General features: G+C 47.1%; 1 protein-coding gene across 33 annotated transcripts in view; it reads left to right on the top strand.

Annotated features, from left to right (window-relative positions):
• SORBS1 (sorbin and SH3 domain containing 1) overlaps positions 1–19,851 on the top strand; it is a 151,451-nt gene that overhangs the window by 32,850 nt on the left and 98,750 nt on the right. For 31 of the 33 annotated variants that reach the window (XM_081864151.1, XM_081864139.1, XM_081864138.1 and 28 more), the window contains exons 2-5: positions 3,166–3,221; positions 9,347–9,418; positions 13,301–13,396; positions 19,637–19,759. In XM_081864151.1, coding sequence (XP_081720277.1) covers positions 3,212–3,221; positions 9,347–9,418; positions 13,301–13,396; positions 19,637–19,759 — 301 coding nt within the window. In that variant the 5' untranslated portion in view covers positions 3,166–3,211. The remainder of the gene's footprint in view (positions 1–3,165; positions 3,222–9,346; positions 9,419–13,300; positions 13,397–19,636; positions 19,760–19,851) is intronic. The other 2 variants (XM_081864120.1, XM_081864121.1) reach the window with 1 other exon arrangement.

Raw genomic sequence — 19,851 nt, 5'->3', positions numbered from 1 at the left:
AAGAGCAGAACATTCCATTAGTTTGCTTCTTAGCAGCTTGCCCCCATGGGACCCCAGTGCTAAAAGGCCCCAGTATTGGTGTAATGGAGTCTCATCTGTGGGCAACTCTGGCAGCAAAACGATGTCACTTTAAGCTATGGCTTCATTGAATGTGATTTGATTGTTCAGTGATTTGGGGCTAGGGCTGGAAAGGGGAGCAAAATGTTTGCAGCGGAAGCAACCATGTTCCTCACTCTTAACTGAGCATTATCTGTAGGACATTAGCGCATCTGCAAGAAACACTAGGTAAACGTAAAGGTAAAGGACCCCTGACAGTTGAGTCCAGTCGTGGCCGATTCTGGGGTCGTGGCTCTCATCTCACTTTACGGGCTGAGGGAGCCGGCATACAGCTTCCGGGTCATGTGGCCAGCATGACTAAGCCACTTCTGGCGAACCAGAGCAGCACAAAGAAACACCGTTTACCTTCCCGCCGGAGTGGTACCTATTTATCTACTTGCGCTTTGATGTGCTTTCAAACTGCTAGGTTGGCAGGAGCTGGGACTGAGCAACAGGAGCTCACCCCATTGTGGGGATTCGAACCGCCGACCTTCCGATCGGCAAGTCCTAGTCTCTGTGGTTTAGACCACAGCGCCACCCACAAGAAACACTAACAGATGGTAAAGGGGGGGCAGAGAGTAAAGGGAGGGCATTTGTAAAATGTATGCCCTCTGAGTTCCCTTTTGCGCCCAATTATTAACCTTAGCTTTTCTTCAAGCAACAGGGAATATAGCCATTCAAAGGGTGCATTCAGACTTCCTTTTGCGCTGCGCTTTCCAGGCACATGTCTGGGCTTTAAAGATTCGCATTTGAGCATTTCTTTCTTTCTTTCTTTCTTTCTTTCTTTCTTTCTTTCTTTCTTTCTTTTTATCCTAGCCTTTTCCCTGTGAAAACAAGTGTTTTACCGCTGAATTGGAGCAAACAACAGTCTGTGGAAGGCCTGGCCTGTGTCTGGAACACATGCTTAGAAACGTTTCACAAATGGAAGTCTGGATGAGCCCTCAAATGTCGGCATCCATGGCAGCTCTGCTGCCACTCACCATGTTTCATGCGTAAAAATAAATGTGCAAAAAGAGCCAACATCACGGCAGCAGAATGATCCCACAATAAGACCTTACGCAACATACAGGCAAGACACAACTGGGCAGGCATTAAGAAACCAAAATGTTTCCCACAGTGCACAACACCATGGGTCAGCCCACACAAGGGCTTGAACCCGGAGCGTTACCAGCAGCCTGCAGGTAACTCCATTTTTGAGCAGCAAACATGCAGGGCTTCACCCTGAAGTCACAAGGCAGCTTGCATCAATTACAACACAACATTGATATTAAAAACACAACATTTAAAACAACAATATAGGAGACACCAGACTTGCAGCAGTAGAGACCGGGTTCCTGTTGAGTTTTTGTGTGTGTGTTTTTGTGTGGAATCCCGAGGCAGACTACCTAGAACAGTTTTGAGATAAGTGTTAACAAATACAGTATTGAAAAGGCAAATCCTTGTTGAGCCAGACCATTTGTGCTTGCCGCATCCCCCAGAACATGATTTCACCTTGGCTCTCATCAGTAGGGTTCCCACTTTTATGTTCTTGAGTTCTCCAGATGTGAGAAAAGAGTAAGGCAGGCAGCCCCATGACAGATAAACACCTGGGATGTGTGTTTTCTTGCTAAGCCTTAAATACTGCTGTCAGGGGCTCAGGAGCAGAGGCACAGGGAAGAGGGGAAATGGAGAGCGAAGGGGAAGAATCCGAGGGGAGCGTAGGAGAAGAGGACAGTGGTCAGAGGGATTCCATGAGCCTCTCCAGCGAATCGGAAGATTCACAGAAGGGGGCGCCAGTGGCCAGGGGCAGGGGGGTCCCAGGGGGAACGCCCCAGGAGCAAGGGGGCAGCAGGGACTCCCAGAGCAGTAGTTGGAAATCAGGACCAGCTTCCCCACCAGAGCAGAGTGGGGGGGAAGAGTCCCAGGCATCGGGGCCAGTGCATTCCCCACCAGGGAGAGAAGACGAGGCAGAGCTGACCACGCCTCCGCGGGACAGCAGAGAATGAGGATTGGGAACCGGGTCCTAAAGCCCGACGGAGGCAGGGGGAGGACCTAAGCGACTCAGCGTCGGAAGAGTCCAGAAAGGGCAATGCCCCAGCGGGCAGGAGGACCCAGAGGAGGAGAGAGCAGCGGAAAAGGTGGAGCAGGGCTAGGATCTTAAACTGGTGTCAGAGGGGAGGAGACTCAGACGGGACTTCGCCGATCTAGGGGTTAAGACGTAGGGCTGCACGCTGTGGCTTTGAAATGGAAACTGAACTTCAATAAAGACTTTTATACATTACCACAGCCTAGCATTGGTCCTCTGTGAGCTGGGACCTAGAGGCAGCTCTGACAACTGCGGTTGTCTCTGGCTGCAGAGTTTGATGGGTCCCTCTTCCCCTCACGGCTATGAAAATGGAGTGGGAGAAAGTGGGGGAAGGGTAGTTTCAGTAGGAACGTCATTTTTAGCTCTTGCACATGTAACATGACACCATTACTGTGGGAAACATGCAGGTGGCGCTGTGGTCTAAGCCACTGAGCCTCTTGGGCTTGCTGATTGGAAGGTCGGCGGTTCGAATCCCCATGACGGAATGAGCTCCCGTTGCTCTGCCCCAGCTTCTGCGAACCTAGCAGTTTGAAAGCACACCAGTGCAGGTAGATAAATAGGTACCACTGCGGCGGCAAGGTAAATGGTGTTTCCGTCACAGTGCTCTGTTGCACCAGAAACGGTTTAGTCCTGTTGGCCACATGACCCGGAAAAGCTGTCTGTGGACAAACACCAGCTCCCTCGGCCTGAAAGCGAGATGAGTGCCGCAATCCCATGGTTGCCTTTGACTGGACTCCTCTCTTTGTGTTTCTTGCTCATAGAAGCTAGCCTACTGTAGAAAGGCAAAATGTTATATTAGTTGTTGTGGGCATAGAATCATGGAACTGTAGAATTGGAAGGGACCCTGTGGATCATCTATTCCAGCCCCCTGCAATTTAAAAAGTGCAGCTGTCCCATGCAGGGATCAAAACTGCAACCTATGCATGATCCAACCAACTCCAACCAACTGAGCTATCCAGGCTACTGACATACACTTGTGACCTTTCCTGTCTTTCATTTCACAGAAAGGATCCAAATTCGCATGTGGAGAAGCCGAGATCCTCTGGCACGATGACTTCTGGTAAGTTGGCTCTCCCTGTATTTTTCTTCCACCTCTTGTCCTCTCGTGAATGATGTATTCTAAGATTACCCGATTTTTTTCAAAGAATCTGGGGACACTTTTTTTTTTAAAGAGAAAAATAGTTAATTTTTAAAATAAAAAATATTAAGAAGTAATATCTTATCTTCTATGGTCTCCTCTGTCACGTGGTCTTCCTCTGGGCCCCGGCCTGCTCTCTTGGAGCACTAGCCACCGTGGGGCAGGCTCGGGTTGGGCCTGGGCTTGGCCACATGTCCTTGCCCTCCTGGTGCTCTCCTACCTCTCCTCCTCAGCGGCAGCGGCGGCACAGCAAGGTCGGGGCTCCCTCTTTTTTCTCCTTCTTCTTTCTCTCTCTTCCTTCTCCTTCTCCTCTCCTCCTTCTCCTTGCGCTGTCTCCGGGGTTTTTACTGGCCCCAGAGCGCCGCCGGACAGTCGGCCGGACGCTCTTGCTCCCGGCTCGATTTGGGTCATGTGTGTGTGTGTCAGCCATTCCGCCAGTTGACGCGCCGGGCGTCCCCGGTTCCCCCTTGGCAGTGGCGGTGGCAGTCTCAGCAGCCAGGAACCAGCCTGGTAGCGCAGTTGGCTCTGGCTGGCTTCAGGAGCTGCTCGCTGCCATGGCGACCACCATTTTGGCTCGCCGGAAGTCCCCATATGACGTGTCTTGTGCTGTTGAACCAATCACACAACATTCATTCCCTACTAATAAATCTACAACACTTAAAATATAAATCCGGGGACATTAAATGAAATCCGGGGATGTTCCGGGGATAGATTTTGTCCAGTGACAGATTTGTAAATCCGGGGACTGTCCCCAGGAAATGGGGACATCTGGTAACCATAACGTATTCTGCCAGAAGCAATGCAGAGAACCACCCCAGCATTCTAGAAGTAACTTCAGGTATCACATTTGACCGGTACCTGCACCCCTAGCTACCAGGAACAGCATCCTTACGGAGTAGCTAGATTGAGGGCGAGGAACCTGATGTTGACTAGATGTTGACAGTTTTTCTGCTTGGAACGCATCTGACCTAGAATTCCAAAAAGGCCCAGAAGATCAACAACAAGTCTGGCAAGGCTGCCTCAGATGTCAAATAAGGCATTTCTCTAAGCATGCAAATATTTTAAGTCATATACTTCTGCAAGAAGTGGGCATAAACTGTGAGCGTGGGTTCTCCTTTAAGCTGCTGTTTATACTCAGGGGCAAAATGCGGGTTGTGCCCTTGATCTCCAAAGCATCTAATTTATTAGCCGAGCTTGATTTTGAGGTCCCAGAACAGTCCTTGGCTAGAGGTTGAAGGCTGCTACTGCAAGTCTGAAGTCTCAGCACAGTGTAGCAGTCTCTATGATTGAACTCACCAGATCAGGAAGAAGCAAAGTGGAAACGGCTTTCTCATTTTCCTCCTGCAGTGGCGGGCAAAGAGCAATATTAGCAAGTCTGCTCAAATTACACTATGGTGGGTTTTGTTTTGCCGAGTTAACTCTTTTTGTCCCTTTGTGCAGATTTTTCAGCCACTAACAGAAATGTGTTAAAGGTGGAAGCCTTAAGGTGTTTGTTGTGATGTAAGCCCACAGATTTAAGCTCCCTGGTAATTTTTTCAACTCAACGGCACTCTCATTTGCCCACTGTCAGAAGCACTGTGACTCTGATTAACAATTGGTGGGAACCGGTTAGGGATTGTAGGGAAAGATCTGCCAAAAAAGCTGAAAAACATATTCATGTATGCAACAACGGCCACGAGAGTTTTAATAGCACAAGGATGGAAGACTGAAGAAACCCCAACTAAAGAATCATGGCAAGAAAAATTGATGGATTATGCAGAACTGGCAAAACTTGACATACAAGCTACGGGACAAGGATAACTGTGACTTTAAAGATGAATGGGAACCCTTTACAAAGCATTTGAAGACACAACAAAGCGAACTGGACTCCTTGGCCGGTTTTGAATAAACATTCACAAACTTTTTATTGATAATAATCAGCTAAATAGTTTGAGGATCTATACAACTGTGTAACATGCAGAAAACAGCATTTCTAGAGAAATCAAAGACTGGAATTGAGGGAAATCGGGGGTGGGGGTGGGTGGGTTCTGTGGGGGGAGGGAGGAAAAATGGGGGAAATAAGGATGATATGTTTCTGGATAATATGTTTTGTTTTAATTTTGAATAAAAAAAAGGAGGGGGGAAAACAATTGGTGGGAATCTGCTTGTGGGTTTTCCATGGAATTTAGCTGGCCACCCTGAGAACAGAGTGCCAGGTTTGGGGCTTGAACCAGCTGAGCCCTTCTTATGTCATCCCATTCATGTACCCTCATCAGTGGTGTCTGATGTTTGGAGGACATGCAACACTGGAGTGATTTCTTCTTCTTCTTCTTCTTCTTCTTCTTCTTCTTCTTCTTCTTCTTCGACACATACACAATACTCATGAAAGCACTACCTATTAGCTTCTCAGGAATGTGTCTCAAAAAATAGATTGTTATTAGCAATGTTTCACTACCACCTCCCATGCTCTCCTAGCCAGAGGGTGTGATTCTTCTACCATCCTTCGACTCTGAGGATAAGCCTTCAGAAGAGATTACACCTTCCCAGCCTGTTTGAAGCAGCAGTTACAGAACCATAGAATTGTAGAGTTGGAAGGGACCCAAGAGCCATCTAGTCCAACCCCCAGCAATGCAGGAATCTCAGCTAAAGCATCCCTGACAGAGGGCCATCCAACCTCTGCTTAAAAACCTCCAAGGAAGGAGAGTCCACCACCTCTTGTGGGAATCTGTTCCACTACTGAACAGCTCGGGGAAAGTTTTCCCCGAATGTTTAATTGGAATCGCCTTTCTTGTAGCTTATAGCTATTGGTTCAGGTCCTACCCTCCATAGCAGGAGAAAGCAACCATGTTCCCTCTTCCCTTGAGATATTTGAAGATGGCTATCATATCTCCTCTTTTCCAGGCTAAACATACCCAGCTCCTTCAAGCGTTCCTCACCAGGCTTAGTTTCCAGACCCTTGATCATCTTGGTTCCCCTCCTCTGCAAACGTTCCAGCTTGTCAGCATCCTTCTTAAATTGTGGAGCCCAGAACTGGACACCGCATTCCAGGTGTGGTCTGACCAAGGCAGAATAGAGTGGGACGTCTGCTGATTCAGCCTAGAATAGCATTAGCATTTTTTGTTGCTGCATCACACTGCTGACTCATATTAAGCTTGTGGTTCACCAAGACCCCTAGATCCTGTTCACATGTGCTGCTAGTAAGCCCATCCAATATTTGTGCATCTGGTTCTTCCTGCCTAACTTCATAACCTTACATTTGTCCCTATTGGAATTCATTTTCAATAGGAGGGAAGAATTAAAAGAGGGCAGACAACTTCTCTTTGGAGATGGGGCCAACTAAAGAACAGTAGAGACATCACCTTGCCAACAAAGGTCCGTATAGTAAAAGCTATGGTTTTCCCAGTAGTGATGTATGGAAGTGAAAGCTGGACTATAAAGAAGGCTGATTGCCGAAGAATTGATGCTTTTCAATTATGGTGCTGGAGGAGACTCTTGAGAGTCCCATGGACTGCAAGAAGATCAAACCTATCCATTCTTAAGGAAATCAGCCCTGAGTGCTCACTGGAAGGACAGATCGTGAAGCTGAGGCTCCAATACTTTGGCGACCTCATGAGAAGAGAAGACTCCCTGGAAAAGACCCTGATGTTGGGAAAGATGGAGGGCACAAGGAGAAGGGGACAACAGAGGACGAGATGGTTGGATAGTGTTCTCGAAGCTACCAGCATGAGTTTGACCAAACTGCGGGAGGCAGTGGAAGACAGAAGTGCCTGGCGTGCTCTGGTCCATGGAGTCACAAAGAGTTGGACACAACTAAATGACTAAACAACAACAACAACAAAGAACAGGCTAGCTGGACTTTAATAAGGTTTCAGATAACTGCGGCTCTTTGCTGAGACAACATTCCTCCGTTACCAACACTTGGGTGTGTGAAGAACTACTGTAGCTCTAAATGCTCTCCATGGTCCTGATAAAGCTTGCCTGAATCTTGATTAATCTTGGCTAAATCAAAACGAGATCCTCCCTTTTGCTGGAGGGGGGTGCAAAAGGAAAACCTCGCCATACACTTGCGGTGAACTTGTAAAGGTGTCAAGACATTCTGCTGATGTTTGGGAATATATCACGATTTGTACATCAAGAGCAGCTTCTCCACAAAGATATCCCATTCCTCCTTACAGCTGCTGGAGTGGAGGTACCTAGACAGTAAGAAGGAAGAAAAAGAAACCTCATCTGAGCATTTGTTTCACGAGAATTTGTTTCACGAGAATTTGGCTTTGGGGAAAAGTTAAGGGGCTGTTTAGACCGGCTCTAGAAGACTGTGTGTGGAAGGGAGAACAAGGCAGCCCTCAGAGAAGGCAGGGACTATTGCAAGAGTCATTGGAGAATGCAAGAAAATTATTCTTCTCTTCTTCCTTCTTTTGTTTGTTCTGGCTCACCAGTAAGGATAGTACTCTTCTGCCCAAGCGCGCGCGCGCGCGCGCTCTCTCTCTCTCTCTCTCTCTCACACACACACTTACAGGTGAAACTCAGAAAATTAGAATATCATGGAAAAGTTCATTTATTTCAGTAATTCAACTTAAAAGGTGAAACTAATATATGAGATAGACTCATGACATGCAAAGTGAGGTATGTCAAGCCTTTATTTGTTATAATTGTGATGATCATGGTGTACAGCTGATGAAAACGCCAAATTAACAATCTCAGGCTGATAGCATCCCTGCCACGCCACACTGAGGCAGTAATTGATGCAAAAGGGGCCCAAACCAAGTACTGAGTACATATGCATGCTTCTACTTCTCAGAGGTCCAATATCGCTCTATTCGCAGTCCTTGTTTTGCTGATTTCATTTAATATTCTAATTTTCTGAGATTGTTAATTTGATGTTTTCATCAGCTGTACGCCATAATCATCACAATTATAACAAATAAAGGCTTGAGATATCTCGCTTTGCATGTCATGAGTCTATCTCATATATTAGTTTCACCTTTGAAGTTGAATTACTGAAATAAATGAACTTTTCCATGATATTCTAATTTTCCGAGTTTCACCTGTACACTTTTGTTGTTGCTGCCCAAAGCGTTTTGCATTAGCACAAGAACCCTGAACTGAACTCACCAGATAGTCAGTCGCCACTGCCCTGCTTCAGCTAGTCCCCTCCTCCTTAATGTACTTCCTTTGCCGACTCAACCTGGAATGATAGAGTCCTTTTCTGGAGAGAGGCGTGCAACTCACAGCAACAGTGTTAAAAATAGCTGTGCCACCTTTGCTTTCACAATGCTCTATGTCTTTTAACGGCTGTGTGGGAGGCAGCTGTTCAACAGGTTCAGAGTTTCGCTGGCTAGGGTGGTCGTAGGTGAGAAAGGCAGTGCTTTACCTGTCCCCTTATCAACCTTTAGTAATTAAGGGCACAACGCCTCTCGGGAAAAGAAGGGAGAAGCTGCTGGAAACTCTGAGTGGGAGAGATTGAATGAATGTGAGCAATGAGTATGATCTTTTGGAAACGACCGATTAAGTGATTTTATGGTATGTTCCAATATTAGGTAAAGGTAAAGGGACCCCTGACCATTAGGTCCAGTCGTGGCCGACTCTGGGGTTGCGGCGCTCATCTCGCTTTATTGGCCGAGGGAGCCGGCGTACAGCTTCCAGGTCATGTGGCCAGCATGACTAAGCCGCTTCTGGCGAACCAGAGCAGCACACGGAAACGCCGTTTACCTTCCCGCTGGAGTGGTACCTATTTATCTACTTGCACTTTGACGTGCTTTTGAACTGCTAGGTTGGCAGGAGCAGGGACCGAGCAACGGGAGCTCACCCCGTTGTGGGGATTCGAACCGCCGACCTTCTGATCGGCAAGTCCTAGGCTCTGTGGTTTAACCCACAAGGCAGACAATTTGCATTTTTCTTCGAGTGTCCCCTGAACTAGGGTACCCATTGCATGGGACATCATGCTCCAAGTCTGTTTCCTGTTCCTTGCTCTAGGAACCTTCCGTATACAGTGGGCACCTCAGACACTTTACTGTCCTTGTGGATGCAGCATGAGAACGTTGTACTGATCATTTCTGCTCTTCTTTCAGAATGCAAAGAAGTTGAAGTTGGAAGCACTGTTGTGAATGGCCTGGTACTGGGAAGTAATGGACAAGACAGAGGTATGTTGAATAACAATACAAAATATTATTAGTAGCATTAGTATATGAACCACCTTCTACACAAGCATCTCAAGGCAATGGCAATGAAAATCGAGGGGACGCGGGTGGCGCTGTGATCTAATCCACTGAGCCTCTTGGGCTTGCTGATCAGAAGGTCGGCAGTTTGAATCCCCGCGACGGGGTAAGCTCCCTTTGATCTGTCCCAGCTCCTGCCAACCTAGCAGTTCGAAAGCACACCAGTGCAAGTAGATAAATAGGTACCACTCCGGCGGGAAGGTAAACGGCATTTCTGTCCACTGCTCTGGTTCGCCAGAAGCGGCTTAGTCATGCTGACCACATGACCCGGAAGCTGTACGCCGGCTCTGTTGCTGTGTTCAGTGTAATGTGTAGTTTGCCCCCCCCCCCAGGTCAATATGACACTGTCATGGCAGGGTGGGTGATTTCATATGAGGTTGGCTTATGCCTCCCCTCCTGGTAATATCCCCCCAGCCCCAAGCTCAGCTGATAGGAGATTACAGCTCAAAAGCATGGGAAAGGGAGCCTGGCTGAGTCCTGCTACTGAGTTGTGGGCGGAGGAAGAGGTCTTTGCCTTTGTTTCCATGCTAAAAAAAAGGAAATATTTTCTCAGCATGCAACATGGAAACGAGTGAGCTGAAAATGTGTGAGAGTCATCGAATTGTAGAGTTGGAAGGGACCCCTAAGGCTCATCTATTCCAACCCCCTCCAATGCAGGAATGAACGTGTGGGCAAGTAGTGGGAGAGTTGGTTCTGAATGGTTTATGTGCATGTTTTGACCTTACCCGCTGATGGTGTGCACCTCACAGCCACTTCCCCCCAAAGTTGTATAGCCTTTGGGGGGTTGGAAATGAGTAAGGCTCCCTACCTTGTATTTAACAACAACTACAACTACAACAACAACAACAACAACAACAACAACAACAACAACAACAACAACAATTTATTATTTATACCCCGCCCATCTGACTGAGTTTCCCCAGCCACTTTGGGCAGTTCCCAATTGAGTGTTTAAAACAATACAGCATTAAATATTAAAAACTTCCCTAAACAGGGCTGCCTTCAGATGTCTTTTAAAGAGAAGATAGCTGCTTATTTCCTTCACATCTGAAGGGAGGGCGTTGCACAGGACGGGCGCCACTACCGAGAAGGCCCTCTGTCTGGTTCCCTGTAACCTCACTTCTCACAATGAGGGAACCAACCACCAGAAGGCCCTCGGCGCTGGATCTCAGTGTCCGGGCTGAACGATGGGGGTGGAGATGCTCCTTCAGGTATACAGGACTGAGTCCGTTTAGGGCTTTAAAGGTCAGCACCAACACTTTGAATTGTGCTCGGAAACATACTGGGAGCCAATGCAGATCTCTCAGAACTGGTGTTATGTGGTCCCGGCGGCCACTCCCAGTCACGGATCCCGTTCGCAACCAGAGGTACTACTGTTTCTCTGATGTAACCTTTCAAGCATGGGTGGCGCTGTGGGTTAAACCACTGATGAGCGCCGCAACCCCAGAGTCGGTCACAACTGGACCTAATGGTCAGGGGTCCCTTTACCTTTACCTTTAACCTTTCAAGCAGTTTATAACCCAGACTGAAGATGCTTTCTTCTGTGCAATGCATGTTGGCAAGCAAGCAGTAATTGTTTCAGACAGTGATGATGCATTGTCAATAATATGGCTGAGGGTGAGCAAAGCTTGCTGCTGTCTAGTGAACGCTTCACTCCAGACTTGCAGAAAGTTGAGGGGATTGAGATAGGAAGACCCTATAGCAGCTCATCTCAAGACAGCAAACCTCTGGGTTCACACTGAATGCCAAAGGCAATAGCTGCTCTCTTTTGCAGCTGTATCTTATTTTAGGGTGGGTGGGGGCAGTTGACACGCTGCTGTCAAATTGCAGCTCTTCTGGGATCCTGGATTTCTCAGTTGTTTAATGTGAGCATTCCCCAGTTCCACCATAGCTGTCAACCGTCCCATATTTGGTGGGAAATTCCCTTATCCCAGCGCTGTGTCCCGCTGCTGTCCCTTATTGATGATGTCCTTTAAATTTCCTGGGTTTCAAAGGAAGCAGCTCCTCTCCCTCCCTCCCTGCAGGCCAGGGAGGAGGGAGGCTCCAACTGTGTTGCTTGGCTGCGTTGCTCACCCAGTAAGGAGTCTAAGAACGACTGGGGGGTGGAGCTTGCATGCCTTGTGCCGATCAAATCGGCTGCGTTGCCTGGGGACTCGCCTTTGCTCAGCGCTTCCCAGCAGAAAGGTGATGGTGGTTTTCCTTGCTGCATCCCCTTTGCCGGGTTGCTGCGCTGTGGGAACCACCGCTTGAGGCTTTGTTTGGCTGCTGGCTGGGCTTTCTGCCTTTGGCTTGGAGGGGCTCAGAAGTTGAACATACCTGTGTTAGGAAAATCCCTTATTTTGGCTGCTGATCCCTTATTTTTGAGGCTACTGGTCCCTTATTTTCAAATCTGTAAGTTGACAGCTATGAGTTCTACTCTGGGGGTTGAGGGGAAAGGCGTTGAAGACAGAAATTCAGCAGACTCTGAGTACATAAATGTAGTCTGCTGCTGAGAATCAGAGGCGAGGAATGTTACGGTGTCGGTTAAGGAAGAGAGGATTGGAAAAGGAAGGCAGGCAGGGAGAGAATGGCAATTGGTCTGCATCTTTATAGTTTATAGTGAACATTGTGGAGGGAGGGTTTAGGGTTGGCGGTGGAGCATGTATGTGGAGCAGTTAAACAAAATGGAGAAAATTCCCTTCCCCTTTTTGTAAGATGTGGGTATATTTCAGGAAAAAGGACATCTGCCAGAACCAGGTGCACATACACACTGTAACAATAGCATATTGGCAGTGCCGAATTTACGTATAAGCTAAACAAGCTGTAGCTTAGGGCCCCAAGAAAATTTAAAGGAAAAAAACCTGGATGTACATTTCCAAAATATAAGATAAAAAACAAATAAAATAAAACCTACATACAGAAACAGTGTTTTGTGCTGTGTAGGCTCCTATTTGTTATGTGCAAATGGCTTTAGATACCTATTAGGTCCATAAGTAGGGACTCGGGTGGCGCTGTGGGTTAAACCCCACAGAGCCTAGGACTTGCCGATCAGAAGGTCGGTGGTTCGAATCCCCGCGACGGGGTGAGCTCCCGTTGCTCGGTCCCAGCTCCTGCCAACCTAGCAGTTCAAAAGCACGTCAAAGTGCAAGTAGATAAATAGGTACCGCTCCGGCGGGAAGGTAAACGGCGTTTCCGTGTGCTGCTCTGGTTCGCCAGAAGCGGCTTAGTTATGCTGGCCATGTGACCTGGAAGCTGTATGCCGGCTCCCTCGGCCAATAGAGCAAGATGAGCACCGCAACCCCAGAGTCGGTCACGATTGGACCTAAAGGTCAGGGGTCCCTTTACCTTTAGGTCCATAAATTACCATATAGCATATATTCAACACACAAAAAACAGCGACAATTTGTTGTTGACAAAGGACAGCTGGACATATGAAGGGCCCCATTACCTTCAGTAACTTAGGGCCTCATCAAACCTAAATCTGGCCCTGCCTATTGGGACTGGTAACCAGTCTTAAATCTGGGCATTCTCGCACCAGCAGGAGCATATCTCAGGGAGATAAGAAAGAGCGAAAAGTTACCCTCATTTCTCTAGTCTCCTTCGTGGTGAGGTCAGAGAAGCACTACAAGCCTCCTGTTCCAGACTGCCTGGAAATCGAAGCCTTCTTGGTCTTTGTTGGGGAGAGAGATGCGTATGACAGCCTAATGTTTTAATTATCAAGTTTTCTGACATTGTTTGAATACTTTATGTCATGTTTCCCCACATGCCCTCCCCCTTTTGTTTTTCCCTGACTTGGACGCACCATCTTCTGTACTTTTATGTTTGCAGCGAATGATGTCCCTTTATGTTCACGCTCTGTTTCTGCTGTTAAAATAATTCCTGTGAAGAAAGTGAAAAGTTCTCCTGGTCTAGTGTTGCTGACAGGTATAATTCTCTCTCTCCCTCTCTCTCTCTATTATTTTTTTGATTTTTGGTCCTCTTTCCATATATTCTTCCCAGGTCTTTTGCTTTGCTTCCTGGTTGCTAGAATAGTTTTTTGGCAGCATCCCCCCCCCACTGCTATGCCGGGCCACACATTTCATCAGTGCTCTATAAAATTAGACCAGAACAACAAATATGCCAGCAGAGTTCACCAGAGAGCCATTCTGAAGATAATTTACCATGGAGGAGGGAGGAGAGAGTTATGAGCAGGCCTCCACTTGCTTCAGTAGTGAGGGTCTGGTGAATTTTGAAAGGGGTAGGACTTTAGTGAGGGCACAAGCAGATCACGGCCAGGTCACCCCCTTTTGCTCATTCCCACTTCAGCACACACATGTATTTATTTATTTATTTTGCTTTGGGATCTAAACTTCTTCCTCTTTCCTTTCACCAATTAATTCAAAATTGTGCTTGCTTATACAGTCAATTGTGCTTGCTTATACAGGGACGCGGGTGGCGCTATGGTCTAAACCACTGAGCCTAGGGCTTCCTGATTGAAAGGTCGGCAGTTCGAATCCCCGTGACAGAGTGAGCTCCCGTTGCTCAGTCCCTGCTCCTGCCAACCTAGCAGTTCAAAAGCACGTCAAAGTGCAAGTAGATAAATAGGTAAAAGGCGTTTCTGTGCGCTGCTCTGGTTTCGTCAGAAGCGGCTTAGTCATGCTGGCCACATGACACAGAAAAACTGTCTGCGGACAAACGCCGGCTCCCTTGGCCTATAGAGCGAGATGAGCGCCGCAACCCCAGAGTCGGTCATGACTGGACCTAATGGTCAGGGGTCCCTTTACTCTTTATCTTTATACAGTCAAACCTCAGTTTTCGAACGTCTTGGCCTCTGAACGTTTCGGAAGCTGAACGCCAAAAATCCGGAATTGAATGCTTCCATTTTCTAATGGAAATGGGGGTTTTCATCCCCCCCCCTTGAACTTGCTGACAGCCCTTTGACAGCCCTTTGATCCTTGGTTTTTGAATGTTTTGTAAATTGAACGTCCGTCCGTAACAGATTACGTTAAAAAAACCGAGGTTCCACTGTATATTGTTAAAGATTTAGGAGGGAGACCCTCCTAAACCCTAGAAATTAATAAATTAGGTTTGCCAAATTTTGAAGAGCAAAAAAAGAGAGGGACACATTTGCCGACGTCTAGTTTTAACTATAGAGGGATGCGGGTGGTGCTGTGGGTTAAACCACAGAGCCTAGGGCTTGCCGGTCAGAAGGTCAGCGGTTCGAATCCCGTGATGGGGTGAGCTCCTGTTGCTCGGTCCCTGCTCCTGCCAACCTAGCAGTATGAAAGCACGTCAAAGTGCAAGTAGATAAGTAGGTACCGCTCCAGCGGGTAGGTAAACGGCGTTTCAGTGTGCTGCTCTGGTTCGCCAGAAGCGGCTTAGTCATGGTGGCCACATGACCTGGAAGCTGTACGCCGGCTCCCTCGGCCAATAAAGCGAGATGAGTGCCGCAACCCCAGAGTCGTCCGTGACTGGACTTAACCATCAGGGATCCCTTTACGTTTAGCTTACTTTTAACGATGGATCACTATGAAGATGCTTATTTCACATACCCATGAAAAAGAGGACTTGTCCTGGAAAAAGAGGACATATGGCAACTCTAAATAAAGGGTAGGATTTTGATTATTTGGCATATGAAGGGAGAATAGGAGCTGTAGTGGAATTCCTGGGCTAGTCTGTGCAAAACGACTTGGCCATTAAGAATCAATACAGGGCCATTGAGAGTCATTGGCAATGCAAGAGAAATGTCCTCTCTCCTTTCCCTGAGGTGTGAACAGAGATTGGAGGTTGGGAAGGTTGCCAAGGTAACCGGGTGTGGGGTGACCAGGAAGGAGAGATTTTGAGCAAGATGTTCTGGGAAGAAGAAGAGAGAAGGAAGACTGGCATCCTACTTGGGCAGGCTGGCTGCAGGCTGGCTGGGAGAGATGACTTGGAGCAGCTCTTCAAAAAACCGTTTATGTACAATATGAACAAATGACAGCAATCATTTGATAAAATAGTATATTTGCTTATACTAAAGGTGTCAGACATAGCTAAAAGGCTTTGCGCATGGGCCCATAAGCACAAAATTGCCTCTAAATTGTATGTGCTGATTTATGGGTATAGGTGCAAAATCATAAATAATTACAGTGGTACCTTGGTTTAAGAACAGCTTAGTTTATGAACAACTTGGATTAAGAACGCTGCAAATCCGGAAGTAGGTGTTTTTGGTTTGTGAACTTTGCCTTGGAATAAGAACATGTTCCGCTTCCTGTTGAGTGTGTTCCATTTGTAAATTGAGTCCCCCGCTGCTATGGGAAAGCATGCCTTGGTTTAAGAACGCTTTGGTTTACGAACAGACTTCTGGAACGGATTAAGTTCATAAACCAAGGTACCTCTGATTCGTGGTGGTGGGCTGCCATTTTGATTTCCCCAGTGGCCCAAGGTGGCCATGCATCAGAGCCATTGCCAGAAATTTAAAATGGTGACTGCCCAGTGTTGAATGCTGCATTCCCTCAGGGATAATCTGTAGGGAAAGGGCACTGGTGGATAGAACTGAAGCAACCCACCTCTCTCTTTCTGCCATCCCTTTTCCCCTCTCCTGCACTGTTGTTGGGGGGGACTTCTCAGTGTTGCTGGGCGGGGTCTCAGTTGATCACTTGAGGAGAACTTTTGAAATTAGCCCTTGGGCCACAGGTTGCCCACTGCTTCTGTAATCAGTGCATGGCTGGAATTTCCTGGTGGGATTTCACTTTGCATGTTCTTTAAAGAAGAAAAGATGGCTATACAAAGGGTTGCCAATTCCATCCAATATCCTGAAGTCACTAGACCAGAGGTCAGCAACCTAAAGCCCATGGGCCAGAAGCGATCCATGAGGGTCGCTTAACCGGCCCATGAGCCGCCCCCGAACCAAGCTGCCCGCTTGGCGAGTCCCCATGTGCTGCGCTAAACTGGCGCGGCGCGGGGACTCTCTTCCGTGGCTCTGGAAATCGCTTCTGTGCATGTCCAGAACCTGAAAATCACGTCTGCGCATGTCCGTGGTGCCGAAAATTGCTTCTGCGCATGCCTAGACGCCGGGAAGCGCTTCTGTGCAGATGCGATTTTTGGCATCTGGGCATGCACAGAAGCGATTTCCGGCACTGCGGACATGCGCAGACATGATTTCCGGTGCTGTGCTGTGCTGGCCCGGCCCACGGAGAATCTCCACGGGAGTGATCTGGCCCATGCCTGGTAAGCCTTGCCGACCCCTGCACTAGACCTAGTTTGCTGTTTCTCCAAACCCGTGGTTACCATTGCACAACAGGGAGTGATCTGTGGGTCCCCCTGCCACATGTTCCCATTCCTGTTGCCTCCCACCTGTTGGGACCTGAGCTTGAAGGTTCTGTTTAAGCACAGCAGTCTCCCTGCCACAGAAGTTTAGCACTTGTGCCGTGGGAGAGCTGCAGGAATGTCCAGGAAGGCATTGAGGACAGTGGACTCATCTCTCTTGTGTAATGGGAGTTGCGTTGGCCCACCTCACAGTGGTGGGAAATTAATATGCAAATTCTTATTTTGTGTGTTTGGATAATGGAGTCCATGGGGGCTGTTTTGCCTTGTTATAAAGTAGGATTTGGACTGCTTGAACTTCGACCATCCAACTGGATCATGTTCCATCTTTAAGCCTGCAGAACATACATAAGAGAGGAAGCGCCACCAAATGCAGTGATTCTTACTTCTGAGTAAACATGCATAAGATTGCATTGCAAATATTATAATTCTGCTGGAAGCCGCCCAGAGTGGCTGGGGAAACCCAGCCAGATGGGCGGGGTATAAATAAATTATTATTATTATTATTAGCCAGATACAGTGGTGCCCCGCAAGACGAATGCCTCGCAAGACGGAAAACTCGCTAGACGAAAGAGTTTTCCGTTTTGGAGGTGCTTCGCAAAACAAATTTCCTATGGGCTTGCTTTGCAAGACGAAAATGTCTTGCGAGTTCCTGCAGGTTTCCCCCCCCCCTTTTCTAAGCCGCTTATCCGCTAAGCCGCTAAAAGCCGCTAAAAGCCGCTAAGTCGTCAATGGGCTTGCTTCGTAAGACGAAAAAACCGCTAGACGAAGAGACTCGCGGAACGGATTCTTTTCGTCTTGCGAGGCACCACTGTACTGTTAAAGTATCTGTTCTGCATACCAACATTTTGTTAAACCTCCTGGAAGGATGTTCTGATGGTGGCAGACCATAATAATTAGACCCTGCCAACAAATTAAGATTCTGAAGTAGTTTGGACTGTGTAGTTTGGACTCGGGAGAGCAAGATCACACCAGGGCTACTGGTGGCAGCTGAAAGAAGAGAACGGGATGTTGGAGAATTCTGACGAAAATGGAAAAGGAAGCAGAAATTGCTGCAGTTCACATGTTTGTGGAAATCAGCCAAAGGAATACATAGTTGTTGTTGTTTAAGTCTGCAAACAATGCATAATTAATTACTATTTTTACGTAGTTTTGACATTTCCTTTACATTGAAATGAAGGAATGCTTTGAAAGTTACGCAGATACTTAAGTAAGTCATGTGACTTATGTTAAAGAATGGACAGTGTAACGGATATTACAGTGGTACCTTGGGTTAAGTACTTAGTTCTGTACTTAACCTGAAACTGTTCTTAACCTGAAGCACCACTTTAGCTAATGGGGCCTCCTGCTGCTGCCGTGCCGTGCCATCGGAGCACAATTTCTGTTCTCATCCTGAAGCAAAGTTCTTAACCTGAAGCACTGTTTCTGGGTTAGCGGAATCTGTAACCTGAAGCGAGTGTAACCTGAAGCGTATGTAACCTGAGGTACCACTGTATAGGGTTGGCTTTTGCACTCTGAAATAAGGTCCGGCTGGATCATATGCCGCAATGAACAGCAGACATACCCACTGAGAAACAATGGAGGAGTAAGACCAGGAACACAAGCGTCTCAGAGGGCAGGTGTCTCCCCAGGCTTTGCCCACCCCTCAGTCACCAGAAATGCCTGTTCCCTGATGCTAGTTATGCTTACATTGGTACCTTGGTTCTCAAACGCCCTGGTACTCAAACAACTTGGAACCGAAACACTGTAAGTGTTCCAGTTTGCAAACTTTTTTCAGAAGCCGAACGGGCTCCGTTTTGAGTGTTACACTTCCAATTTGAGTACTATTTCTGGGTTAGCGGAGTCTGTAACCTGAAGCGTATTTAACCCGAGGTACCACTGTATAGTGTTCGGCAGAAACCGAACTGCAGTAGAATGGAAACAGTACTGATTGTGGCAAATACTGGTTGGAATGGAAATTTCTGCCTTCTCACATTCCTAGATGGGAAGCAGTTGAGGATATGTGGTCAGGGCAGCAGTAGCAAGCTGTGAAGGAAAGACTGGCAGCCTGAGGGACACTGAAACAGGCAGTTAGTGCCTCTTCCGACCCAGAAAGTAGCTTTAGAAGTGGGAGATTCTCTGGAATCCCGTTTAGTTGCTTAGTGTGAAATCTCACATATCCAGAAGCTAGACAGTCTTATACGAATCAGTTTGTGTGCCTTAAGTTTATTATAGTGAAGAAGTTGTTCTGGCTGCTGCAATAGGCTTCTTAGGTGAAGTACAACTATAGCCAACAGAGGAGGGGACAGAAATATAATCCTGGCTGGCTGATACTAGTGATATATCTGAAAATGCAGCCGTGGTATCTAATTTCTATACATTATGTATTTTCTTCTTTTTTTTAGATCATGCTCTTGATTTGGAAATTTGACTCATCTCTCTGCAGATAAACTTACTTTGGCGTATATATTTTTAAAGCTGGAATCGAAAGCTAATTTCCATCCACACTATTATTGTTAAGTTGTGGGTGAACATATCAGATGACACAGCGATTCTTCAAACAGCTCTTGTTTATTCACAGGCCAGAACAGAACTGAACTGAACTGAAGGGTTCAGTCAGCCTGCTTATATAGAGCTCCAGTACAATGTAACTGTAACAATTTTCTTAAACTATCCAATCACTGAACATCACTTTCGATCCCTTATTTGCATAACTATCTACAGTATCCCCCTGCTGGCCCAGGGTGAGAACTTCAGTACATAACAATTATGACTAGATCAATTTGCTCAGATGTTAAAGTGAAGCAAGCAGGAAGCTTTCTGTGCAGACAGCATGATTTAAGATTCTTTTATGTTCCAACTCATCTTCTTAATGTTTTGTTTTGTTTTTTGCCCCTTTAGAGCTGGATCCTGCCAAAGTCTGTACTGGAAAGGGGGCTGTGACCCTCTGGGCATCTCCAACCTATGAGGAGAATCGGAGCGTCAGTCCTACAAGTCATTCACAAGACGTCCAACAACCTGAAAGTAAGTCCAAAGTGTGAGATAATAGCCATAGACTAGATAGAAAGTCAAAGTGCTTGTTGTTTAAGCTGCTGCCACTTGAGGGACGCAGGTGG

Source organism: Podarcis erhardii, assembly GCF_964252035.2.
Source record: "Podarcis erhardii genome assembly, chromosome: 5".
NCBI classification, from domain to species: Eukaryota; Metazoa; Chordata; class Lepidosauria; order Squamata; family Lacertidae; genus Podarcis; species Podarcis erhardii.
Note: the sequence above shows the minus strand (reverse complement) of the source record. Positions and strands in the feature narration are given on the sequence as shown.